Genomic DNA, 27,600 nt, shown 5'->3' on the forward strand with positions numbered 1-27,600 from the left:
TACAAAATGAAGTGTATTAAACTAAATAATCTCTAAGGTCCCTTCAGGTCTAAAACTTCTAGCGATCTTGCTCCAAAACCCAGTGCTCTCAGAGCTACATAGCCTAACTGTAAGAAGAACACAAAGCGAAAGCTCACGCGCCATACAGTATAATTTCTCAAGGGTGGCTTTTGCATAAAATAAAGTAAAGCACTGGGGCGCCTGGGTGGCTCAGTGGGTTAGAGCCTCTGCCTTTGGCTCAGGTCATCATCCCAGGGTCCTGGGATCGAGCCCTGCATCGGGCTCTCTGCTCAGCAGGGAGCCTGCTTCCCCTCTCTGTCTCTGTGTGCCTCTCTGCCTACTTGTGATCTGTCAAATAAATAAATAAAATCTTAAAAAAAAATAAAATAAAGTAAAGCACTTCCCCAGATGACCCTTTATGTTGATCAGCTAAAAGAAAATAAGTAATTTTCAAGGATCCTCTAAGGGAGAAAAGTCTTAGTAGCAGTGGAATCTATAGCAAAATTTTTTTCTTTTAAAACCAACCAACAATCTGGAATTATTGCCTTATAGGAAGGAGGAAAACCAACTGCAGGTACAGCTAAGACACATCTTCCCTGTGCCTGGTTAATTTGTAAGAAAATCAAGAGTAATCCCACTTGTCTGCTGACAAAAAGTCTTAAGTCTTACTTCCCGCAGTGTCCTTGTGCCTGACACAGGGTAAAGTTCAACAAATACCAGTTGACTGAGTTAGTCTTGAGTGATTTAATGACTGCACTCAAGAATGAACAGATGAGGGGTGCCTGGGTGGCTCAGTGAGTTAAAGCCTCTGCCTTTACCTCAGGTCATGATCCCGGGGTCCTGGGATTGAGCCCCACATCGGGCTCTCTGCTCCGTGGGGAGCCTGCTTCCTGCCTTCTCTCTCTCTGCTTGCTTCTCTGCCTACTTGTGATTTCTCTCTCTCTCTGCCAAATAAATAAAATCTTTAAAAAAAAATGAACAGATGAACTCATTAATTCAACAGTGATAAATGATAGAATTTATAGATAGAATTTATTGATAGAATTTATATAGATCTGGCCAGCAAATGCACCACTTTCCTTTGCCAAATAAAGGTGAAGAAAATAGTTTAGATTGATTTTAGTCTTTAGTAAAAGATTCCAATTTTGTAAATTGGTATTTTGAGGTGTGTGGGGAGTAAAAGAAATTCATTTATAGAACTATAAGAGGAAAAACCAGTCTGCTCAGGTAAAAACCAAAATAAACACCTTCAGTTTCCTGCATGACTTCTACAGAGTTAATCCCAAGCTGCAGTTTGATGGCTGAAGATAAAGCCATGGTTCAATTTCAAATGCTTCACCATCAATACTAACCATGAATGCTGTTTGCAGAGAAACCACCTGCTCATATGGGGTCAACCCTGCCCATAAAACAACCTACACATAGCCGTGTTCAACTAGACAGCAGGGTAGAGGAAGTCACACAAACCGTGAGATTTCTCCTGGACCCTTCATTCTTTTTTTTTTTTTTAATATTTTATGTATTTATTTGACAGAGAGAAATCACAAGTAGATGGAGAGGCAGGCAGAGAGAAAGAGGGAAGCAGGCTCCCTGCTGAGCAGAGAGCCCGATGCGGAACTCGATCCCAGGACCCTGAGATCATGACCTGAGCCGAAGGCAGCGGCTTAACCCACTGAGCCACCCAGGCGTCCCTGGACCCTTCATCCTTCAGGCATTTTTCAGAAGTTACCCAGGAATGTAAGTATCAATCAGATGATATAAAAAGTTTATGCACAGTCAACATCAAGGGAGAAAGTCAACATAGTACCTTTTCTTCACAGAGACTGAGCATCAGACACAACTGAGAAAATAAGAAGGAAGAAAAATAGCTTCTGCTATTAAAACCTGGAATATATAACCAGATCAAAGAGGAAGCTTGATGCAATTATGGGAGTAATTTGGGGGAAAACTCAATTAGCTGGGAACGGAAGCCCGGATGGAACTTCCTAACCAAGACTATTTACATAATTTTCAGGTGGACAGACCTAGGCTAGATTTTAGATTAAAAAAAAAAATCATGAGCATGTATGAACAATTACTTTCTAGTGACTTTTTACCGCAAATAATCTCAGTCAAAATAGAGCTACTGATAAACTGCAAAATTTTAAAGACAGTTGAGATGTAAACTTTGTCAACAACACAAACTTATTCTTTGAATTCTCAACTATAGTTTCCCTCCCTCTGTTCCTCTGTCCCTCTGTTCCTCCGTTCCTTCCTTCCTTCCCTCATTCCCTCCTCTTTTTTCTTTCCTCCCTCTCTTCCTCTTTATTTTCCTTTTTAGCCATGGGTGACTCAGAAGGAATATGCTTCTGGGTATATACATTTAAAAGTCACATATACTCTTACTTAAATGACGCACACATGATGGAGACAAAATAACTCTTCTTCTCCAATTCTCACAGCCTGTTCAGATCTGCATTTGATAACAGTATGGTTTTTCCCTATTTGCTTTTCTTTGGTGTCCATGAATGGAAGCAGAACAACAACAATAGCAAAAAAGGCACAGGAATCTGAACCACAAAAATAGTAATTTAACATTATTCATACTAACATCAAAATGGCAAGGGTCCACAGGCACTTTTTTGTATTTACCTTCCTGCTTGCTCTGTAGTGTGAGATGGTCTTTGTAACTAGAAAATATTGGACATCAAATGTGCCCCTCAATGAAGAATCATGTTAAAATCATGGAGAATCATATTAAACTATGACCCATTTGTCTTATGCATTAATAGGCAACAGCTGAAAAAATAAGACATATCCTTCACTAAGTGAATAGATAAACTGTACTACATCCATACAGTGAAATATAATTCCAGTGATAAGAACGTAGGAAGTTCTCAAGCCACAAAAAAGACATGGAGGAAACTTAAATTCATATTACTAAGTGAAAGAAGCCAGTCTGAAAAGGTTACATACTGTATGACATTTTGGAAAAGGCAAAACTATAGAGACAGTAAAAAGATCAGTGGTTGCCAGGGGCACAGAGGATTTTCAGGGCAGTGAAACTATTCTGTAAGATGCTAGAATGATGGATATTTGTTATCACACCTTTGTCAAAAGCTACAGAATAGAGCTCGAGTAACGTCTAATATGAACTATGGACTTTGGGTCGTGGTCATGTGTCAGTGTAGGTTCATTGATGATAAAAGAAGTACTGGTCTGGTAAGATGTTGATGCTGGGGGGCACCTGGGTGGCTCAGTGGGTTAAAGCCTCGGCTTTCGGGTCAGGTCATGATCCCAGGGTCCTGGGATCGAGCCCTGCATAGGGCTCTCTGCTCAGCAGGGAGCCTGCTTCCCCCCTCTCTCTGCCTGCCTCTCTGCCTACTTGTGATCTCTGTCTGTCAAATAAATAATAAACAAAATATTTTTTAAAAATTAAATTAAAATTAAAATTAAAAAAGATGTTGATGGTGGGAGAGGGCTCTGCATGTGCAGGGTGGGTGGGTGTACGGAAATTCTCTGCACTCTCTCCTCAATTTTGCTGAGAGTCTAAAACTGCTTTAAACAATAAAGATTATTTAAAAGAAAAAAATTGCAAAGTAAAACAAACAAAAAATACAACACTTATGTCTGTAAAAAGCTGCCACAGGCTAACTTTTATATCTCTATCTATACGTTTAACTAGGTCTAAATACCCGGAAGGGGACTACACAGATAACCAGGATCATACCCGAGGAGACACATGGAACCAGGACATGGGGCTGTTAGTTCTGTTACTGTTGTTTGATTTTTTAAAAAAATCATGGAAATGTGTGCACTATTACTTGTGTATTAAAAATAAAAGTGTTGGGGCGCCTGGGTGGCTCAGTGGGTTGAAGCCTCTGCTTCCGGCTCAGGTCATGGTCCCAGGGTCCTGGGATCGAGCCTCGCATCGAGATGTCTGCTCAGCAGACATCTGTCTGTCAAATAAATAAAATCTTAAAGAAAAAAAAAAACCTGTTTTCCTTTTTAAAATACTCACTTCATATTTTATGTTAAAGAGGTCCAAAGTAAGATAAATATCATGACATTCTATCCCTAAATACTTCAGAATTCATCTCTAACAAAAACATTTTTCTACCCTAAAACTATTTTTTCTAATAACAGAAGAAGCAGAAAAGATCTTCTACTAAAATACTGGGGTGACTCAATTAATCTATTTCTTTTTTAAAAGATTTATTTATTTGAGAGAGATTTAGAGTGCACAGGTGCAAACAACTGTGCCTGAGCAGGGGCGTGGGGGGCAAGCAGAGGGAATGCATCTCAAGCAGACTCCCCACTGAGCACAAGCCCAAGGTAGGACTCCATCTCATGACCCTGAGATCATGATCACAGCAGAAATCAAGAGTCTGACACTCAATTGATTGAGCCACCCAGGCATGCCTCAATTATCTATTTCAAAAAGCTAAGGTGATATCAAAGAAAAACCTAAATCCAAGTGTTGAGAATTGATGTAATGGTTATTGCAAGGTTTTCCTAAAAACATTATCATCATTATTCCAGCCCCTTACTTCTATACAACATTTCACATTCTGTCCTTTAAAACACTAGCAACCTCACATACCCATAGGCCAAAATTAATTAAATTTGTTATATTTTTAAAAATTTTGGTCATTTGAATTACAAAGGGAATACAATACAAAAGATCTATCAGAGTGAATCAAATGTCTTTTCTTTTATTTATTTATTTGATAGAGATCACAAGTAGACAGAGAGGCAGGCGGGGGGTGGGGGGGTGGGGGAAGCAGGCTCCCTGCTGAGCAGAGAGCCCAGTGTGGGGCTAGATCCCAGGACCCTGGGACCATGACCCGAGCCAAAGGCAGGGGCTTTAACCCACTGAGCCACCCAGGTGCCCCCAGATCAACTGTCTTAATCAAGAAATCCTAATTTAGAATTCTCAGCATCCCCAAGAAATATGTGGACAAAATTCAGGGCATCCGTGAACTTGGATGGAAAAAAAAGTACATCTTTAGTTTCATTAATAACTGGAATCTAGCATTTTCTTCCAGTATAAATGAAGGTCATAGATCTCAGAAGCATTAACAGACCCGTGACATTGTCACCATAGAAATCACTATATTTTCACACCACAGAGTGGTTGGAGCAGGTATTTCAAAATATCTTGTAGATGGTGTATTAACTACTAGACTTGTTGCCAAATCTTGTAACTTAAAGCATTAATTAAGAAGCACATGTGTAACTATTAACCACAAATTTGTAATTTAAATATTTTGATAACTGCATTTCAATATAACTGAGTTTTGTTGTCATCTTACATATGTATTTAATTTTAGGCACAAAGAGATGGCCTTCTAAGGGGAAGGGGGTTCATAGGTTTCCCAAGATGCCAAAGGTTAAGAACCCAGGAACTGAAGCTCCCCTTCTCATAATTCCATCTTCCGAAAAGCCATTGTCCACAATGCAGTGCACGCTTCTCCACACTTATTCCTTTACGTAGCCAAATCTATAAAAACATCTAGGAATATAATTTATATTTTATGTGCTCTGTCATTGTGTTTTACACTTAAATTTTAAAATATATTTACAAGTCTCTATAGAGTTTGGATATTCATGCTGTTTCCAGCTTTCAGCTATTATAAAAAAAAAAAAGTAATAAAACTCCTTGTATATGTCTCTTCATAGACTTCATAGATCTTCACTTTTAAGAAATTTCATGATAACTTCTATTTATGATCACTTGTGCCAAAAAGAGATATTCATAAATTTAACCACAAAGTCATTTTTGTATTATGAAATCAACAGAATAATAGCTAGTCTTGTCTTTTTTCTTTTCTTTTCTTTGCTTTTCTCTTAAAGATTTTATTTATTTAGTTGACAAAGAGAGAAACAGAGAGAGGGGGGGAACACAAGCAGGGAGAGTGGGAGAGGGAGAACCAGGCTTCCCGCTGAGCAGGCAGCGTGATGCAGGGCTCAATCCCAGGACCCTGGGATCATGACCGAAGGCAAACGCTTAACCAACTGAGCCACCCAGGCATCCCAGCTAGTATTTTCGTACTTACTATGGGCCAGGCCCTAAGTGCTTTGCATGAACTAATCCATTTCAATCCTTACAACTCTAAGGTGAGGCACTGTTTCAATTTCAGTTTACAGGTGAGGAAACTGAGGTACAGAGCAGTGTTCAGTCTCTAAGCTCCCAAAGTGTGTGATTCTTATGACAAATTCAAACAGGCAGGTGTTCTCAGAGCATGAGAAGCCTCATTTAATATGGGCTCCATCAACGTCACTTTGAAGGGAGTAGTAGAGAATGACTGACACTTTGTTACATCAATTACCTTCTGAGAGTGTGTCCTGAAGCTCCTTAGAATTTCATTGTCATTGTACATTTCAAGAGGTAGATCAAAGAGTAAAGATCACAGTGATTATTACAACCCACCACCTAATCCATTGGGGGCAAAGGCTAGATGGAATGTGTCTAGTGTCAATTTTGAGCTCCTTTGCCATTAGAAATGGTAGCACCATCTTGGATGCAACAGAGGGTCTCCACTACATTGGACCCAAGCAATATCACAGGCAGTGACAGCAGATAATAAATCCAAAATAGAACACATGCCAACAAGTTAAATACAAGCATACATTCATGAAGACCCAATCTCGGTGCAGACCTGGTCTCCTCGGTGATAAGAGCCTTATTAAACTCTCTCATGTAATTCATCAAGGCCCCATACTGGCCAGGGCAAGGCTAATCTCTCTCCCCAGTTAGCAAGTTCCAGACAGGCTGAAAGAAAGCAAACCTCAGACATGGTACCTTTTTTAATGACCTGGACTCTGCTGAGCACAGATTAAAAAAATAAAACAAAACAAAACAAAACTCCCTGCTGCTGTTCCATGTCTACCTTAACATATCCAAGCAATGAAACATCACTTGGGTTAATCGAGACAAGAAAGTTCTGTCCCCTTCCTCTACCCATTTTTGAGCTTCGAGCATCCACACTGATAGGGTAAATCATCAGAAAGCACAAGTAACAAAAATGTCATAAAGCTCAAAGGTGGTTTGCCAGTAAGAGGAGCTGAATATCCCTTACGCCATCTACTACCAGAAGCCACAGAGCCAAATGCCTCATCTTCTTCCCAGACTGGAGGTGGTGTGGGGAGGCTGTGGCATCCAACCATCCTGGGTTGGATCTACAATAAGCTGGGACTTTCAGCAAACTGCTTAACTCTCTGAGGCTCAGTTTCTTCGTCACCTAGGGTGACAGGCAGTTGTGTGGATTACATAGATCTTACCTCATGCTAGTCATGGTTCAGCCATAAGAAGTGCCTTCAGCAGGGAAGGGATGCCCTACTGCTGGCTCTAACTCTACCTGCCCCATCTCCACCAGTCACATGAGGGACCTGGGCCCCCCAGAGGTGACAGGAGGAGCTCTTCCCAAAGAGGCGGTAGAAGCAAATGTCCCATATGAAGTCATGGACTTAGCAAGGGACCACTAATACAGCTCAAAGAGAAATGGCCCAGGGCAACCTGAGAACAATCTCTACTCTGAGTTTCTGGACCAGACTCATCGGGTCTGAACTGAATTTCCACCTCTCACTTCCAGAAGGGGTACAGACCTATTCATGGGCTTAAAAATATTTGTACCACTTCAGTCAGGAATTTCATATTTTATCCATTTTATCCTCCGGATATAAGATTACACAGATATTCTTAAATTCCTGCCAGTATTATTTATAATAGTGAAAAGTTATAATTTATCTAAATATCCAATGAAGGATTGGTTTAAAAAAATTGGTGCATTCGTTTGACAAAGTACTGTGTGGTTATTAACAATAACGCTCTTAAAGAATATTTTAGGATGTGGTGACACGATCTCAATGCAGTTAAGTGAAAATTTCAGGAATAAATTAGTATGTGTTACAATCCCAATTTTTAAAAATTTGTGCTTATACAAACTTAAGTATACATGCTATTTAGGGATACATATGTGTAGCAAGTTTATAGACAGGCAAGGCAACAACCAACACAACTCTGCAGAGCAAGGCGTTCTGCTTTGCCATTAAGGGCACATTTCCTCAGTTGCACTGGTAGCTACATTTTGTATTAACCTCGCTGCCACTTTGTATGTCTGCAACATTCATGATGAAAAATTTTAAAGTGTGTGTATAATGCCAAGGAGGTAATACATCAAAATGTAGCTACTGCTTTGAGGTGGGGTTATTAATGACCTCTCTTATGTCCAGATTTTCTACAAGGACTATGTGTTTCTTTTCATCTTTTACACTGTTTTTATCACTGGAAACCATTTTTATGCCCACCTCAGAACTCATTTGTTTTTTAAGAGAGGATGCTTGGTGCTGAGCAATGCCCTCCATCAGGGGCCACACCTGGCTGTTCCAACATCCTGTTGCCCGGGACACCACAAACCCTGGCTTTCCACTCAGGCGTCGCTCCCCCGTTAGAACTTAAACCAGTAAAGTGCTGTGGGGGAAGCCATGTCCCTGAAACCATCCCACTCGCATCCTCTGACGTGAGAAGAGATTTGTAGGCGGCTGCTAGGAGCATCCTCCTCTCTGCAATTTGTTCTCAAAAATATAGGTTTGACTTTTTTTTTTTTTTTTTTTTTTGGTCCTGGAATATTTTGCATTCTATCCTGCCAGGAAGCTGGGGGCTCAGCCAGTGGCTTGGGTAAAGTGGTGGAAAAAAATCAGAGAACGATTATAGCGTCAACCAGCATGGACATTCCATCATCATTTATTTTTCACCAAGTGCTGGGGTGGAGGGTGGGAGACTAATTCTTTGGAGATACATCACCATGCCTGAAGACCCTTCCAATTCCCATTTTAAAATGGGAACTCTTAACATGGGTCTTGGCTGAGCTCCCTGGGGCCCATGAAATCACACATCAATCTTGTAAAATTTCTGGAGCCCAGATTCCCAAAGGACTCCATGACCTCCCTAAATGATGGGAGATCCCTGTCTGTAAGAATAAGTTCTTTTCTTAGCTTTTGCCCTTTTATTTGGTCTCTAAGTCCAAGTTTAGTAGGAGGTTAGAAGGAAAACTCTCTTCCAGGAACCTACCAAAATCTAGTCATCTGAGGCTTTGAACTAAAGCAAGATGTCAGTAGGAATGTTTGGTGTTATCGTCACCCAAACACCCTGTGGGACTCTATACATACTTTTTAATCAAGGGGGGAAGACTTTGTCAGTGTTAACATCTCCCAACTCTATGTCACAAATACATTTCTTTAAAAGGGCTGGATGTGTTAAATTCTACTACAGATTAGGAGGGCTTACTGTTTTTCTGTTTTTAAAAATGAATCAAACAATCAGTACATACCAAGAGCTCAGTGTGCATGTAGCACTGGGCTAGAACACAGTGGAAACTTGACCGTGATCCCCAAAGGACCCCATCCCTTCATCTAGTAACTTCTTGTTGAAAATACACATCTGATGACTATCTTTCCACTTATTAAGTAGAATCAAATTGAGAGTTACTAATATTACTTTCCCAAGCCCTCACATCCTCCCGTATGAGTCATCTGTCGGAACCCGCTTTCTTTTCAGATACTTTCCACAACACATAGAAACAGGGTCAAGCTACTCTTCAGTATGGTGAAGAATGCTGCTGGCCAGTTAAGGGACTGTGACTACTGGATATCACTGTTTTAAAGCATCTCCAAGCAGCCTACAAAGGCTATTTATTAGAACAATTCAGCTACTTATTTAGACACTGTTGCCTTCATGGCAAAACATCTTCTCATGAGTGGTTCCACCCACCGCTTCACTCAATGCAATGTACCTCCACTGAGTGCTGGTTAGGTGGGAGGCACTGAACATCAGTACCACTTCTTCTGAGGCCCTGGCTGGATCTGTCACACATCCTGTCATTTCCATATGACAGGGATTGTCAGTGAGCCTGGAACACAGCAGTCTAGGATCTTTCTAACTTTTACAGTTACTATAATACCATGTGACAATTTTTGGAGGAAACTGCTGAGGCTCTAGAATCTGTCTCCCAAGATTCAGAAAAGAATGCCAGACAAATTAGAAAGGAGTTTGGTCATAGCTGAAGCATCTGGCCATCCCTAAGCATAAAGGTAAATTTCTTTTCTATACAAGTCACTCTATTGTGACAAAACATGATGAGATGATTAAAAACGAAAGAGAGATATCCTCTGTAGCCGCACCAAGAGAAAAGAAGTCAGACAGTTAATTATATGAGACTTCAGTGATCTTAAGAGAAGGCAAGGTTACTGATGCCAATCAGCAACAAAAAAAAAAAAAAAAAAAAACAAAAACAAATCACAATTCATAATTGCAAATAATCCTTTCATATAAGAGGGGTTCATGGTTTTTGATTTTAAAAAATAGCTTCTAAAGATATGTTTTCCTGAAAAAATAAATATAATAAATATAATACAGTTGAAGAAATATGTTTGATGACATGTGATCTTAGATTAAATTCTTGCCTAAATCACTACATCTCCCTGGGCTTCTACTCTTCATTTTCAAAAGTGAGAGGACAGAACTATATAATGGCTAAGAGCTCTTTCAATTCAGAAAGTCAATGATCCCAATAATTACCAAAAAATTAAAAACATTCAAACATGCAAAAAAACTTGCTGCTATAGGAAGTTTCATAGACTTCACCTGTCAATAATAAAACATTCAGCAAGTAAAGTAAAACCCAGAAGAACATCATTTTTTTGTCCTGTTACTATGGTATCCAAGTAAACTGGTCCAACGCCATCAATCTGATGGTCTAAAGACTGGAACAAACACCATATGGTGAAAAAAAGATGTCCAAGTACATTAATTAGATGCCAGCTCAGGATCACTCTATCATGGAAATTTGCATCACACAAAATTCTGCAATAATTAAAAATAACTAAAAGCATTGTTTGGACTGGTAAATAAATGTTATTGGATGAGACCCCCATGATCCATGTTCAACAAAGTTTCCGATTTTCACAGTGGTTTTAGAGGACTTGATCTTAAACATCTCCCCCTCCCCAACAAATGAGGAAACTGAGGCCAAGCTTGCACTATTGGTTACAGGCAGAGCCAGGACCATGACTCAGCCCTTAAGTCTCAGCACAGAAGCTTTCTCATCTCACAACAATGGCGTCCATGGTTTCTATGGAGGAGAAAGACTGGGGTCTAAAACTGGATGGATCCACCATGCACAATGAGTGCACTCCAAGGAAGTATATGTGATGAATGGATGTGGGGAGCCCTAGAGGACCTGAACACCCACCCACCAGCCCTTCGGTAATGAGTGCAGCAGAAGCCAAGGTTGGCTTACCAGCTGGGAGGATCAAAGACGCCATACAAAGAAAGCTTCAAAAATTAAGCACCCAGCACACAGTCCCCCAAATTCAAGAAACCTCTTAACCTCTTTTAGCACCAGCACTCGACTACCATGTCATTAAATATCTTTAGTAAACTTCAGCACTCGACTACCATGCCATTAAAAATCTTTAGTAAACTTCTGCTTTTAAGGAAAAATACAACAAGGCTCACATTTTGTAGGTGCTTAAGTCTGTACCAGGCAATGAGCTCAGTAGTCTCACTTTTACTGTTTTATTTGACCCTCACAATAATCCTGCCGGGTGAAGCCTTTTCATCTCTATTCTCCAGATGAGAAAATAGAGACAAGGAAAGGTGTCACATTAACGGGAAGAGTAGACTCTTGATTCAAATGAAGATCTGCTAAATCCAAAGTCACTCACTCTGCCACGCTGCTGGAGACTTCTCTCAGCTTTTGGGTACCAGCTGCCCAAGTTGGGCTGACTCATTAACTTCTCTGAAAGGGGGACAAACATCTGGCCATCTTCTGGAACCGGCCTCTAAAACTGCATGGTGACATTCATCTAGATTCTCCTCAGATGCACTGATTTCATCATTCATTTTATGAGAGAAAAAAACATGAGCAAGCAAACAACTTGGCTTGCAAGCCAAGTTGGCCACTCAGCTTTCTCTAGTGAAGTGAAATGTTTAAAAGAGTTTTCCCCAGGTCACAATTTCCATCATCAGTAGCTTGAAGCCCCCTTAAAGCACATGGCATATTAACCAATAGATTCAGAGATGAGAGGTGCTCTCATGGCAGAGCTGGTAGAAAGCAGTGTACTTACACTTATGTCGAGACTACAGAGGCTAACAGCATCTTCATCTTGGGTGCTCTGCTTGCGTTTTCGCTGCAAAAGAAATGAAAAAGTTCAGATGTAGATGGGGATTATGGCTTTGATTAAGGAAAGGGGAAAAAAGCAACCAGTTGAATGGCATATGCAATCCCTGTCATTTCTATCATGTTTCCCCCAATCCTTTAACCAATATATATAAATGAACAATTCCAAGAAAGCCTAAGAAATCACAGGAAGCTTTTAAACTCTAAGATGATTGGTTTACATTATTGTTCTTATCCCTGCTGCTACAATTTGTTTCTTTTTTTCCTAAATATCTTTATATATCAAGGCTCAGAAATTTAGATACAAAGTTCAGGTTCTGACTAACTTGAAAGAAGAAATTAGACTGGAAAGAAAATCAAATTCACTTAAAGATATTTCATTTTTAGAGCTCTTTGTACTTGGGTAATTTAAATTTGTTCTAAACTTCATCCAGGGTCCTGATATAATCACAGAACCAGACTGCTGTAACAAACCTTAAGACATCATCTCTAGCGTTCCTACTTTATAGCTATAAACACCAAGAAAAATCATTACTTGAATGGAAGAAAATTGAATTTTAAATGACCTTACAACCAAGGAAATCTGTCAGGTTAGATGTGGAAAATATATTTTCTTCTTTTATAAAAGGAAACAAAATTCCATCTACAAACCATAACAAAGCTCATCAGAGATACATTCACCTCTTTTCTACATCGCAGCTCAACCAACCGGGCAAGTATTGCATGAGTCCCTAATTTGTGACTTGCTAAGTCTCCTGATCCTACTTGGCAGAAACCTACCAAAGGACCAGAATCACTGGCCCACAGTTCCCATGGAGTCCAGAGACATCTGGAGTCTTCATCCCTAAAAAAGCTCCCCTCTTCCTCCTCCTCCATTCTACCTTGAGCAGGAAAGACAGAGTGTGGAAAGCGACTAGAGCCATCCTTGTTTACATCACTATAATTGTTCTATTCTTTATTTGCTTCAGTTCAAGGAAGATTTGTTGAGCATCTACCCCAAGCCTGACGCTTCATTTGCTCCTGGGACCACAAAGACCAGCAGCATGCACAGTTACAGAACTCACATTCCTGTAGAGGGACAGAACGGAAGGAATGAACTATGATGCAGTACAATCCAAACGCCCTAGGAAAGTCACAACACTTTTCTGAGTTACCCCTTCTCAAGTCTTAAGGTGTGTGTGGGGGTGGGGGGACATTAGCTTCTATTCTCAAAGGGAGAGGATAAAATATGGTAATGCACTTTACAACTTAGCAGACTGCCTGGTACACAGTGGGTGCTCAAAACATGGGTTCTCCAAAAGCACAGTGAGGAGTAATTAGTTTGGTTTTGGTGGGGGTTGGGGAGGTCTTCTCAGAGGAGGAGACACCTGAAGGAGCCAGAAGGTGAGTAAGAGTTTGCTAGAAAAGATACTGGGTGGGGACTAGAGCCTCTTGTTCCAGAGCCAGCAACCTAGATCTTCAGAACTCCACAGGTGCATCTCTGGTTCAACCCAGAGTAGGGGAGTTCTGGGTCCTATATATTATTCCACTGAGCAGTGGAAAGATTTAGAGATGAATGTCAGGAACCAGGAGGTTTAATCCACCCTCTGGGATGGTGCTCAAGGATCTGCATTAAAGAACTCCATTCTGGGGTTTTGGGTGGGGGGAGCCTTGAGAAGGTGCTGGTAGCCACCCGCCATTCGTGAGGATGTTTCATGTTTGCACAGGAACCTGACCCTCTCTGACTCATCCTCCAGTTAAAAGCAGCTCTGTGGTGTCAGTGAAGCCAATTCATTGGTTAATGTCTGTAAGGCGACTTTCTGAGGCAAGTAGGTCAAGGGATCATTTTTGTTGTTGTAGTTTATTTATTCAACACACAGAGAGAGATCACAGGTAGGCAGAGAAGCAGGCAGACAGAGGGTGAAGCAGGCTCCCTGCCCAGCAAAGAGCCTGATGCAGGGCTAGATCCCAGGACCCAGAGATCATGACCTGAGTCAAAGGCAGAGGCTTAATCCACTAAGCTACCCACGCGCCCCCAAGGAATCATTTCCATGCTAGGGTAAATAAACTGAAGTCAGGGGAGATAAATAATTTGTTCAAAGTTATACGGCTACAGAATCCAGGATTCTAATTCCCTGGGGCAGAACCCTTCACACACATCACTTAGAGCATACTTTGCAAACAGGTTACAACTCATTTGCTCTCCGGAATGTCTGGTAGCATCTGCTTGGAGGGCTGCATTGAGAAAGACTACGTAGCACAGCAAATGGGAGAGAGCTTCAGTCAGTCAGTAACACGTGCGGGGTGTAAGAAAGGGCAACAGACGCTGCTCAAGAAGCCCCTGCCCCTCCTGAGTCTGGCTGCTCTTCCCTTAAGTGGCTACAGTGTTATACCTGGGATCTTGGGAACTGCTGTGAGGGGCTGAGGCTCTGGGATAGTATCTGTAAACGTGCAAATAGTGCCTACTGGGTCAGGCTGCTGTGAGGATCATAGATGATATGCATATAGCAGTCAGAACAAGGCCTGATATACAGTAGGTGCACAATAAATGGCAGCTCCTGTCATGTGTTCCCTAAACTGTAAGCCACACACTTATGTACTGCAACCTGGTATTGTGGGATTATAGAACTTCATGGTGCTACAATTCCATTCCTAGAGCTCAGCAACTTCGTAATTGCTAATCAATGTGCAACACATTGATGGTAACCTGTTACCCCAAGAAGTTCACCCTGGTGAAAGAGAGGGGATAATAAGAGCTTTTTGCCTCATAGGCATCCAGACCAACTCAACACAGGACCCAGCACTGGTCTCCAGAGCACCCGTCACCCCAGACATTTCCACATGCCTCCAGTGTCAAATCCAGAAGACAAATGTCCTCTGGCAGGCTTTTTAATTAAGCCATGGCCAGTTAATCTGGGATAGAATGATCTTGTTTAAAAACCCACACATTTTACAAAATGAAAGCTGAATGGATTATAACGTGGATTTGCTTTTCAATTTCTGTTACAGGGGGTGGTAACTGGTCACCGGCAGCAACAAAGAAGGAGCGTGATGTTTAAATTCTGGGCCTGAAGCAAAAATTTCACAAAGTATTGCTTAGTCATTTGTTCATTTGCTTTATGCTCACCAAACACTCTGATGGGCAAAGCCCTGCTACGGGTCTGGGGAGACAGCAGTGAATGAGCCAGTCATGCTCCTTGCCCACTAATGGGAGCTAAAAAGAAAACAAAATAATTACCGATTATGATCTCTGCTGAGAATGAGTCAGATGAAGAGCTGAGACGGAGACTAGCAAAGGAGACCTAGTTTAGAATGATAATTTAATTTAATATTTTGCTTTCTGGTTTTTGGTTGACCTTCTCCTCAGACATGAGCCCATGAAGGCAAGACTTGGTCTGTCCAGGTCACATTTCAGAACCTGGTGCAGTATCTGGTGCATGGCCGACTCCGCTTATAATAGTATTTGATTGTTTTGTTGATGCCATTAGTCCTGCTCCTTTTGAGAAGCTTGTCATCTTTACCAATTACCCAAGAGGGGTGCAGGGAGTTGAGGGGACCAAATGGGCTCCCCTTCCGCCAGACTGGCCAGCCCAGTCAATTCAGGGGATGAAGGTCCCACACATGCACTGCACACTCCACCCAGGAGCTTCACAGAAGAAATCCCCAGTGGGAAATTTAAATCTGGAGACACAGACAAATGAGCATCTCAGAAAGCAGAGGGTGTGGCAGGACACTGCACTCATTTTGAACTTCACCAAAAGGACTAATAATGACAATAATCAGCTTTAGACTATGAAACACTCACTACATGTCGATCACAGAATTAAACCTTCACATGTGTGATCTGATTTAATCCTCATGACCACCTCAGGAGGTGGGCAGGAATAAGTACTATCCCCATTTTGCAAAAGAGGAGATGGATGCTCAGAGAGGGGCAGGGACTTGCCCAAAGTTCAATAATGAGCAAGAGCAGAGCCTGGGTTCATTGGGCTCCAAGCTATGTGTTTCCCAACTGCACTGTTCTGTCCCAGACTCTGGAAGGTCTAGGAAAGTGTTGAGCACAAGGAGTTTGGGAGGAAACTTATTCTACCAATTTATTCTAACTTATTCTACCAAAGAACTGGCCTTGGGGCACCTCGGTGACTCAGTCACTTTAGTGTCCAACTCTTGATTTTGGCTCAGGTCATGGTCTCAGGATTGTGAGACTAAGGCCCACATCTAGCTCCATGCTGGGTTGAAGCCTGCTTTAAGATTCTCTCTCTCGGGGCGCCTGGGTGGCTCAGTGGATTAAGCCGCTGCCTTCGGCTCAGGTCATGATCTCAGTGTCCTGGGATCGAGCCCCGCATCGGGCTCTTTGCTCAGCGGGAGCCTGCTTCTCTCTCTCTCTCTGCCTGACTCTCCGCCTACTTGTGATTTCTCTCTCTGTCAAATAAATAATAAATAAAATCTTTAAAAAAAAAAAAAAAAAAAAAAGATTCTCTCTCTCCCGCCTCTGCCCCTCTCCCTTCCCTCTCTAAAAAAAATTAAAAAAACAAAAAACAAGAAAAGACCTTGAAGATAGTACAGCTAGGAAACATTCTGAGGTCCTTTCTAGTTTTAAAACTATCACTGCCTGCTCTCAGGTAGGCTACGGATGAACCAAGTCACCATTTTACTTCCCCTGTATGTCGGAAACCATGGGCAGGTTACTGGGGGGAGCGGGGGTTCCTAGGCATGAAGGACACAGTGTGAATTGTCTGCATTTACACACTTGGCCTCACATGTTCTCATCAGCCAACTGGAGGAGCCATGGACCCACCCTGTTATTCTTGTTCAGTTTACTGAAGCGAATGCACAGTCCACTTCCCTCTCAACCGTGAAAACAAAGTGCCTTGGGTGCTGTCATCTACGCTGATTTGAGCACATGACTTTAAACCCCAGTGTCCTGTGCAGCAGGGCTATGAATGATTTTTGAATGAGTGACTGAAAGAAAGAATGAATAAAGGAGACCAGTGTTTCCGAGGTGACACCCTTCCCTTCCGCTAACCACCTGGCTGCCAAAATTACATCAAAACCTCAAAAGCAAAGATCACTGAAAGCTGACACGCTTCAACCTCAGATTTCCCTGGAGACTCAAACCCTTCACATTTAAGCTACAACTCTTGCTTTTCAAATAGGAAAGGTTGTTGTTTGTTTGTTTCCTTACCAGTGAGGGCATTTATTTTCCTTAAAATACATAGACATTTAAAGAAATCATGGTTGTTCAAGCATTGGTCCAAGTGGGATACTGGGGACTGCCACTCCTCCTGTGAGAAAAGAATGGCAGATCTGTTCAAGGGTGAGGCACACCCATGACCAGAGCATCTATCCGGGCACTGCCCTCCGCAGGAGCATGGAGAGTCAGTCTCTGTGCTTCAGGATCAAGGAATCCAAGTATGATAACACTTCAACTGAAAGGGACCAGTCAAAGGAACCACATTATAAGTGAAATTAATGGGCACCTGAACCCTTTGTCTGAACACCTGGGTGCCTGTCTGGGACAGGCAGGAAGGGCAGTCACAGAGGGGAATTTATGGGAACAGAGGGTCTGAATGTACAATTTGATTCCTTAGCCCCACAGGTTACATAGGCAGGCAAGCACTTTCTAGAGGTGCTTGGGTGCTGGAAAAACTCATGCTTCTTGAATCAAAAAACAAGCAGGAGGCTCCTTTGTTAATTTGCAATAGAGCAAAGCCCTCAGTACGTTTGGATGTGAGGTCTGATGGGTATGTCTGGATGGATCGAGTGGACTCTGTCTGAGACTCACTACTCGTAACACCACCCTGCTAACACCAACCTTAGATCTTCACCTGTGCCCCTTCAGCCCACTCTCATGAAGCATCATGTCTATGGCCATATCACCCTGAACACGCCCGATCTCATCTTATGAAGCATCACTGTTCTTCAGGCCACTCAATGGCCATCTCCTTTAGATCCAGTTACCTTCTAATAGCACAAGGCAGACCACTAAATCTCATTAGTAAATGGTCCAGAAACAACTATCAATATTCAGAAGAGCTGGTCCAAGGGGTGACTGGATGGCTCTGTCAGTTAACCACTCTACTCTTGATTTTGGCTCAGGTCATGATCTCAGGGTCATGGGATTAAGCCCCACATGGGGTTCTGTGCTCAGTGGGGAGTCTGCTTCCCTCCCTCTCCCTCTGCCCTCCCCGCAGATGCGCTCTTTCTTCTCTCCCTTCCTTTCTAAAAATAAATAAATACATAAATCTTAAAGAGGAAGAAGATGGGGGCGCCTGGGTGGCTCAGTGGATTGAGCCGCTGCCTTCGGCTCGGGTCATGATCTCAGTGTCCTGGGATCGAGCCCCGCATCAGGCTCTCTGCTCAGCAGGGAGCCTGCTTCCCCCTCTGTCTCTGCCTGCCTCTCTGCCTACTTGTGATCTCTCTCTCTGTCAAATAAAATAAATAAAATCTTTAAAAAAAAAAAAAAGAGGAAGAAGATGATGATAATGATGAAGAAGAAGAAGGAGGAGGAGGAGTAAGAGAAGAGGAAGAAAGAGAAAAAGGCTAAGAGGGGGGCAGGGGGAGAAGAAGAAGACCTGGTCCAGGCCTGACTTATCCTTACTTACTGACTTATCCTTACTGGGCTCAGCTTCCATTCTCTCTAGGCTCAAATCTTGGGATCCTTCGAGGTGTTAAGCCTCAGAATCCAAGAAGCATCACTGGGTGCTTTCTAATACACAAGGAAAGGGAAGTGCTAAGCACGGTGCCCACTGTTTAGAGGACTCTTCCAGCTAAGCTTCACTTTAACCCAGTTTTAAAACGCACTGCTGTTCGTTTTACAGTGAGGGACACTTGAGCTCACTCAACATCACAAAACTAGTAAATACTAAGAGAGGGATTCCTCTCTGGGCCAGCCTCACTCCCAAACCACTGACCTTTCTGCCACACAACGCTGTTTCTCTTTTTATTTTTTTTTAAAGATTTTATTTATTTATTTGACAGAGATCACAAGCAGGCAGAGAGGCAGACAGAGAGAGAGGGGGAAGCAGGCTCCCTGCTGAGCAGAGAGCCCGATGCAGGGTTCGATCCCAGGACCCCGAGATCATGACCTTAGCTGAGGGCCGAGGCTTAATCCGCTGAGCCACCCAGGTGCCCCTGCTTCTCTTTTTATATTGTTTAAAAACAACATGTGCTCTATTTAAATTATTATATTAAGAATATATCATACATTTAAACACTTATTTAACATAATACATGTTTTAAAAACAATATAAAAAGGCTCCCAGGGCATTTGTGAGCCTCTGTACCTGAAGGAGATTAGGAGCACAAAGGAGAGAGACCTGAGTTCAAAGTCCCGTTCCACCATTTGCTGTGTGGTGTGATCAAGTTACTTCTTCATCCCTTCATTCGTTCAACAGTTATTTATCCAGGACCAAGCAGGGGCCAGCCCGCTGTCAAATGTGGGGATCTGTAAACGTCTCTAAAATGCTTCTACAGGCTTTGATTTCTCCATCCCAGCTCTATTCCAAGGATTGAAGGACAGAAAATATTTTGAACTGGGCCAGGCAAAAGGCATAAGATTAAAACATGGTCGTTATTATTGCTACTGTGGCTCTCCCCCTGATTACTATTATAACTGCTGTCCCTGCTGTTTTGTTGTTATTTGACATTGCGAGGTGGGCAGGGTAGGCACCAGAGATGGGGATCCCGTGGGACGGTGGGTGACCTAGTGGGGACATGGCCTGACCCTCCTCCAACCACCCACGTCACATGGCGGGGGGCTCTACGTGGACTCTCTCCGGATACCTCTAGTCACGTCTGCAGTGTCCCCACTGCTCTCACAGAGACAGGGCAAATGCGAGGTCTGACTTCATTTTAAATGGCTGAGATTGAATTGATTAGTGTTGGAACAGCCCTGTGATTTAATCACAGGGTTTTTCTATTTAATAACCAAGTGACCAGAGCAGCAAAAAAGGCACTGATGGAGGGAGTGCAGCTCCCAACTTGACAGCAAATGGCCCCTGATTAGTCGTTTGTAATTATTAAATTCAAACCAGATCTCAAACCTTTTTGATTTATCTCTCTGCTGGCAAACAGCTTTGGTGGTTTCGGAGGCTTAATGCCTCCCTTTTATCTGTGCCTTCTTGGGGGAGAGATTAGCAGAAGGATTTTGTGTTCTTGTAGTTGGCCTTAGCTGGAGCTGCACTCCCTAAACTCACGTTCGAGCAGAGCATGGATCCACATTCTGTTTCTCTCTTGTCTGAAGCTCCAGGGATGAGCCAGACAGAGGGACCCTTCCTCCATTTTTAATACACTATTGGTGGGTTTTCCTCCTTATTTTTAAAACATCCTTCTCTAGCACCCAGGAACCCTGAGCCTTTTTTCTAGACTTTTCCATGTCCTCACAGGGTTGCAAACCTGGAAATCATGGTTCTCTCTGAGCCACGGGGAAATAAATCTTTACTCACATGAAATATAAGTTTGCATGCAGATGCCATTAACTATAGTTTGGTGATGTTAAGGGGGCACTAAAGTCAGATATGGTGGCCTCATACCCTAATTATGCCCTTTATTTGTTGTAAAACCTTAAGCCCATCATTTCACCTCTCCACACCTGAATTTCCCCGTCTATAAAACAGGGGGGGGAATAAAAGCTAATATGAGAGTTAACTAGATCAATGTGGGTAAAGAGCTTAGCACAGTGCCTGGCACACAGGAACGTCTCAAGTATTTTTTGGTAAATTTTATTTATTTATTTGACAGAGAGAGAGAGAGAGATCACAAGTAGGGAGAGCAGCAGGCAGAGAGAGAGGTGGAATCAGGCTTCCTGCTGAGCAGGGAGTCCAATGCAGGGCTTGATCCCAGGACCCTGAGATCAGGACCTGAGCCAAAGGCAGACACTTAACCAACTGAGCCACCCAGGTACCCCAGGAATGGCTCAAGTATTAACTCATTAGTAGCAGAAGCCATTGCAGCAGTAACAGCAAGTGAGAGCAGGACACCAAAGGAAAAAAGAAATCACAGAGAAAATACATAAAATGTATAAGTGTCTACCCATAAGTTAACTTGATTTTGGCAAACTGGGAAAAGCCTCAATTATTGATTTTGGCCACGGAACACCTGGCCCTTAGCTTGTTTGGAAGCAGAGATGAAGTCGTCTTGGCGAATGAAAGGTCCTTCTCTCCCGTGGGAAGAAAAACATGTCCAGCCAGACAAATGGGAGGAGGGAAAAGCCAGCCAGCAGGCTGCCACCACCAGCCCTGCTAAGCAACGGGCAGTGAGATTCACTGTCATTTCTCAAACACAGACCACTTTTCCCTCCAAAACACTCATGGCCAGAGGAGCAGGTAAGGAGACAGAAAATTTGTCTACCCAGGGCTGGTGAGTATGTTTTCCAGAAAGATTATCCTAGAAAAACTTCATGATGGGGAACAGTTTAAAGTGGGAGAAGGGCTGTCATTCACAAAGATTTTCAACAATAGGATTTGACAAGAACCACAAAATTGAATTAACACAGAACTCTTTTCTTGACCTTCTAATAATTACTATAAATATTTTATTTTTTTTTCTACTGGATCTCAGGTGCACTGAGTCAGACTAATCACTGAAGTCCTTGGTTCATGACAGATTACAATCACTGGTGCTTCCCCAGCCCCTTTTTTAATATGTTTATTCATTCTTTTTTAACAGCTAATGAATGCCCATTTATTAAAATTCTTTGCATATGGAATGGTTTGAAGCCCTTATCAAAATATTGTTCATATAGTTTAGGGACTGTCCGAACAATTGCTTTATTTCTAGATAATTACTGTATGTAACCCATCAACTTAGATAGTCCAACTGTACAATTCAGAGTCAAATATGCTTATGGCCCGTGGTAATACTGGGAATCCAGTTTTACAAGGAGAGTTCTCCTTTCCTTACTCATTTGTGTTCCTGCCCTACCCTATCTAGAAAGTCCCCAAATGCATCCCATGTATTCCCAAGTAGGTCCCCAGCTGCTAACAGGCAAGCCTTTAACCATAGGGAGAGCAAGGTTTCCCTCTAGCCACTGGCCTCTGGACCATCTACTTCTGGGGGCACCCTGACATACAAAGCAGAGACAAAGAACATCAGAGAAACGGCTGTACCTGTTAAGAGGCTCTGTAAATCCTGAGAACTCATCAGGACCACCCTTTATATATAAAAAAGTTTCCCTGGCAGAACCATAAGGTATGACCTATCGGATTAGAACTCCTTCCCTTCCCTGGGTTTATAATGATAACTGTCTATCAAGAATCCACTGTATGGGGGCGCCTGGGAGGCTCAGTCGGTTGAATGCCTGCCTCTGGCTTAGGCCATGATTCCAGGGCGCTGGGATTGAGTCCTGAGTCGGGCTCCCTGCACAGCCAGAACCTGCTTCTCCCTCTGCCTGCTGCTCCCCCTGCTTGTGCATGCTCTCTCTCACTCTTTGTCAAATAAATAAATAAACAAATAATCCACTGAATCCTGGGTACTTTCCCTATGTGACATCCAACCTTTACAGCAGTATGAAGAAATGATTACACATGAGGAAGTTGAGGCTTAAAGAGTTTAAATGACTCATTAAGGCTGCTCTGTAAGTGCACAAAACCAAGGTTTTATATCAGCTCTGGCTATCTGTGTAGCCAGTACAGCCGGCCCACATTCCCAGGAAGTCACTATGCCCCTGCATTATGGGGCTTTCGACAGGCCAGAAATGCCCGGGATTTAATGCCTTCCAGAGCAGCCCTCAACCTGTGAGGTACTGGAGTTGGTATGTAAATAGCCCAGCTTCCTACAGTGTGAAGGGACAACTCTTAGGTGTTGTCTCAGTCCACCAAGGAGTTTAAAAAGCTCTCATGCCTGGCTTTCTCAGGGATTCTGAACATTAAGAGTTTCAAAAGCACCCCAGGTCATTCTAATGTGCAGTAAAGTTTGAGAACCACTGTCTCAGATAGTGTCCCAGAACCCCCCCACCCCAGGGCCGAGCTCCAGCTGCCCACAGAGCTAACCTGTTCCTGACTCCTTCCTCTACCAGCTTCCTTCCCTTCCCTGCCTCTTCCCTGTTCCTTCACGGGGGCTTCTGGAGATCGCTTCCCGAATAAACTACCTGCACTTGTATCCGGGTCTGTTTTTGTGGGACTGAGCAGAAGATAAGCTGAATATAGCTTTGTGCTTCTAACACTGGAAGTGTAGCAGGAGGCAGATGAAGCCACAGAATAAACACACTTCATCAACTTGACTTTTCAGGAAGCCATGCCAGCCATTATTTGTGTATTTCAACAAGAACAGAATGTCAATCTACATGAGAGTTTAAAGATAAGTCTGGGAAGAAATTTAAAATCAAGTGACCTTCACATCAATCTTCCCTCATACAAGACACACAAAGGGCTGAGTTCGCTTCCCCTCTGATCAGAGGTTGGGAAGGGTCCAGACGCCAGAAAGAGTCACAGCTCCTCCTTCTCCTGGCTGCACGGTCCACCCATACTCCTCCAGCAGAGAGGAGTCCTGGTAAGGCTCTACCAGGGGGCTTCCATATACTTTTACCAAGATCCATGCACAAGGATGTTTACTGTAGTATTATTTACAACAGCAAGATACTGGGAACAAAATGTCCACCAAAAGAGACTGGTTAAATAAAACTAGCCCATCTGTTAATAAGAAATACAGTGTTATTAGAAAGAATAGTGTAGAGCCATACAATATATGGAAGGACCTCCAGGATGTACTGAGTCACCAAAATGATAATAATAGAATAATAATAAATAGTATCCACAGCATTTTTTCCTGCTGTGTCAAATTCTTAAAACTAAAAGAGAACAAATACATATTCTCATGTACCTATATACATACATCCTGATATATGTATTGAACTTTTTTCTGTAAGGAAGCACATGAAACTGGGAACAGATCTGATCATGTCTATATGTCATTGTATTAATGCTGTTATAGGTAATCTGGGTACTGAGACAACTGTCCTTTCAGTAATGGTTGTTTTCTTCTTTATATATCTCTGTACTAAAGCAAGATGACATACTGAAAACTTTTTTAAATAGATTTATGTAGGTAGATTGGAATTGGAGGCATCAGAATGAATTCGTGGTTATACACACACACACACACTCTCTCTCTCTCTCTCTCTCTCTCTCTCTTATATTTTTTCCCTACTTCTATCTATTGAGAGGTATAAAAGCATTGATACCCTCGCAGCTTTGAACACACCAAGCACCCAGACCTTGGTTTCTAAATACCATTCTCCACTAAAAGGACCCAAGGAAACTTGGAGAAAAGGCTGGTTCCAGAGCTAGGGCAGGGAAAATACAAATGAACCTGGAACATCTTTTTGTATTAGGAAGGAATGAAATGCTCTAAGAATGACGGATCCCAGCTTGTAGGGATCTCACCAGTCACATCGGAGACAATCTCCGCATCAGATGAATGATGATAGTAATAGACCATAACCCACCAAATAAAACAGGAATCCAGGAGCCCATGCTGACATAAACAATTGAATGAATAAACGGCTGAGAAGGGAAATCTCTTCTGTACAATTGGAACACTAATAAACAGAGATGAGATGATGAAGCATCAGCAGGTGCCAAAACTAGCAGGTTAACACTTCAAGACAAAGAGGAGTCTTTTATAGCTTCAATTTACTTGTTACCTAAAAAGGGTAAAAATCAGAATTTCACAATGGAGAAACTTACAAGATGCCACTTGAACTAAGTAATCAAAGCTAATGTCACCAATTCTGGTATCACAAGTCCTCTGATGTGACACACTGAGAAAGGTATCATATCACTCCTATAAATGTTCCTGTGAAAAATGCACAGCCTAAAAAAAGTATGCTCCCATAACTCTAGATACTTTTTAAAAGCATAATCCCAATCTAAACATATATGAAACATTTGATAAACCCACACTGAGAGACGCCATATAACATAACTGGTATCTATTCTTTAAAACTCTCAAAATCAAGAAATACCAAGAAATCCTGGGGAACTCTTCCAGATTAAAGGAGGCTAAAGAATACCTAAGAGTAAATGCAATGCAAGACCTGGAATTGGATTCTGGACCAGAAAAAACAATAGCTGTAAAATACTGTGACCATTGGCAAATTTCTAAAAAGAATGCATTAGTTAAAAAATTCTGTCAATATTAAATTTTCTGTTTTTGATAATTTGATACTGTAAGAGAGGATGCTCTTTTTCTTACACTGAAGTATTTGGCATAATGGGACATAGTGTCTGTAACTCAGTCTCAAACAGAGACAGAAAAATAACTTACATATATGTATTATATAAATGTATACTATATATATATATATACACACACACACACATATTCTCTGCATGTGTGTGTATATACATATCCCTCCCCTTGAAACAATGTATATGAATATGCCAACAACCTCTCTTAACCTAGCTCTTCTGAATGTTGCCTCAGGAGCCTCAGGAAAAGCCATAGACTATCCATGTGCCAAAGACCACTTATCCAGAGTTCATTAGCCCCAATTTTCAGAGCAGTCATTGCTAACTTGAGAATAAGTCTGGCAAAAGTCTGCAGAATAGCCATCAGGACAGTAAGGCGAAAGCCAGTTACCATTTTTGATGGGATCTCTGGAAAGATGTTGGCTGTGATTAGAGGGACATTTTCCTTCTGCAGCCGTCTCTGAAAGTGGAGGAGGGCCTCACCACAAACCCAAATTACAGGAGGGAGTTGAAGGGCCCCCAAATACCAGGGACATGCAGGTATTCAGGGCTCTCCTTTTTTCATGGCACTATCAGGTTTTGAGTAAAAAGCAAAAGTTGTGGTGAGCCACAGATGAGCTGCAGGGAGTGGCGGAAGTACTCGGTGCTAAATTTTCTAATCCTAAATTTTTGCTTCAAAACCCATCCCAATCACTTTTATCCTGAAGTCTGAAACCAAGGTCTGGATTTTGCAGAATTAAAGCATATTTATCCAGCATTTAATCTATTTCCCAGAAAATCAGTGTTTTGTGAATAGAGTTCTTTCATGCCCAGAACTTCCCTGGACATTTCCAAGGGGTAACCCAACACACAGAAAAGGCTCAACAAATGTTTGTAGACTGACACATGTGAACAAGTGAATACAGTTGCCCACACAAAGGCAAGTATAAGGCTATATAGACTTTCCTGTCAGGAAAATAAAAATACCAAGAAGTCCATCCATAAAATTTCACTTTTGTATCTCAGGTCCACAATATTCGATTCCAACAACAGAAACTTGGGAAGGGCGAAACTCACATAAAAGAATTTCACTGTATGGGTCCATTCATTCAACAAATACTTCATTGAGCACATATTATGTGGTAGGCATTATGCATGTTAGATACATTGCTTAACAAAAGAGAAAACGGTGCCTGCCCTCAGAAACAATATAGTCTAGTTGGGGATGGAGAGTCAAGTAGGGGACAGAGATAATAAACCAGTAAGCAAACAAACAAGCTAGTTTTAGTGTACCAAGAGTTATGAAGAAAGTAAACCAGGGTAATAGGAAACCTGTGAAAGAGGGTAGAGGCGACACTAGACAGAGATGTCAAAGAGACTGCCTGGAAAACAGACATTTGGAAAGAAACTTAAGTGACGGTACTGGAGCTAACCCAGCAATGATCTGGGTATGTGAGGAGGAAGAGTTTCTTTTTTTAAAAGATTAATTTATTTATTGAGAGATAAATTGCTTGAGAGAGCAAGCATTCAAGAGCAGTGGGGAGGGGCAGAAGGATAGGGAAAGAGAGAATCTCAAGCAAACTCTCCGTTGAATATGAGCCCCCCCCACAACCCCCTGTAGGCACATTTCACAATCCTGAGATCCTGACGTGAGGAGAATCAAGAGCCCAACGCTTAACCAACTGAACCACCCAGACCTCCGGAGAAGGAAGAGTTTCTAAAGGCCTCTCATCATTAAAGGTTCCAGTTCTCTCCTCTCACAAGTTCCCCGATACAACACCTGACGCTTTTTCTAATGGATCAGTGCCCTTGTACATGTGGGGTTCCCATACCTGACCCCTGTTCTGGTTGGGCAGTGCCCAGGCATATGATCGTCTACATGGAACTGTGGCAATTTTCCTTCTTAGTTTATTTAAAAAGGAAACAGGGGTGAATATCTATTCTTCCTCCTTTGTGTTATTTCTAGCCATGAAAAAAGTCCTGAATTTCTGAAGACTTGTTAATTTCCTCTAAGACCCTGTACAAAATCGGGTTGTGGCCCACCTCCCATCTCCACCCTTGTTCTCTCCGCTCTGAGCTCCAGCCTCCTGTGATCCCAGCTCCTCTTCCTCCACGCCCCCTCATGCCTGGAGCCCTCTCCCTTCCCCCCTTTCTCTCCGTTAATCATCTTTCAAACACCAGCCTCGTCAAGGAAGTATTCCAGGATGGTTACAAACCAGATCGAATCTCCCAGCTACATTGTCTCAGCATCATGCATTTCTTCTCTGTTGTACTAACCCATCAAAGTGTCG

At 42.3% G+C, this 27,600-nt stretch overlaps 1 protein-coding gene across 6 annotated transcripts in view; it reads right to left on the reverse strand.

Moving 5' to 3' along the window:
* Nucleotides 1-27,600, reverse strand: part of ARHGEF3 (Rho guanine nucleotide exchange factor 3) — a 315,621-nt gene that overhangs the window by 135,067 nt on the left and 152,954 nt on the right. For all 6 annotated transcript variants that reach the window (XM_059389998.1, XM_059390000.1, XM_059390003.1 and 3 more), the window contains one exon: nt 12,109-12,171. In XM_059389998.1, the coding sequence (XP_059245981.1) occupies nt 12,109-12,171 (63 nt within the window). The remainder of the gene's footprint in view (nt 1-12,108; nt 12,172-27,600) is intronic.

Source organism: Mustela nigripes, chromosome 2, assembly GCF_022355385.1.
Source record: "Mustela nigripes isolate SB6536 chromosome 2, MUSNIG.SB6536, whole genome shotgun sequence".
NCBI lineage: Eukaryota > Metazoa > Chordata > Mammalia > Carnivora > Mustelidae > Mustela > Mustela nigripes.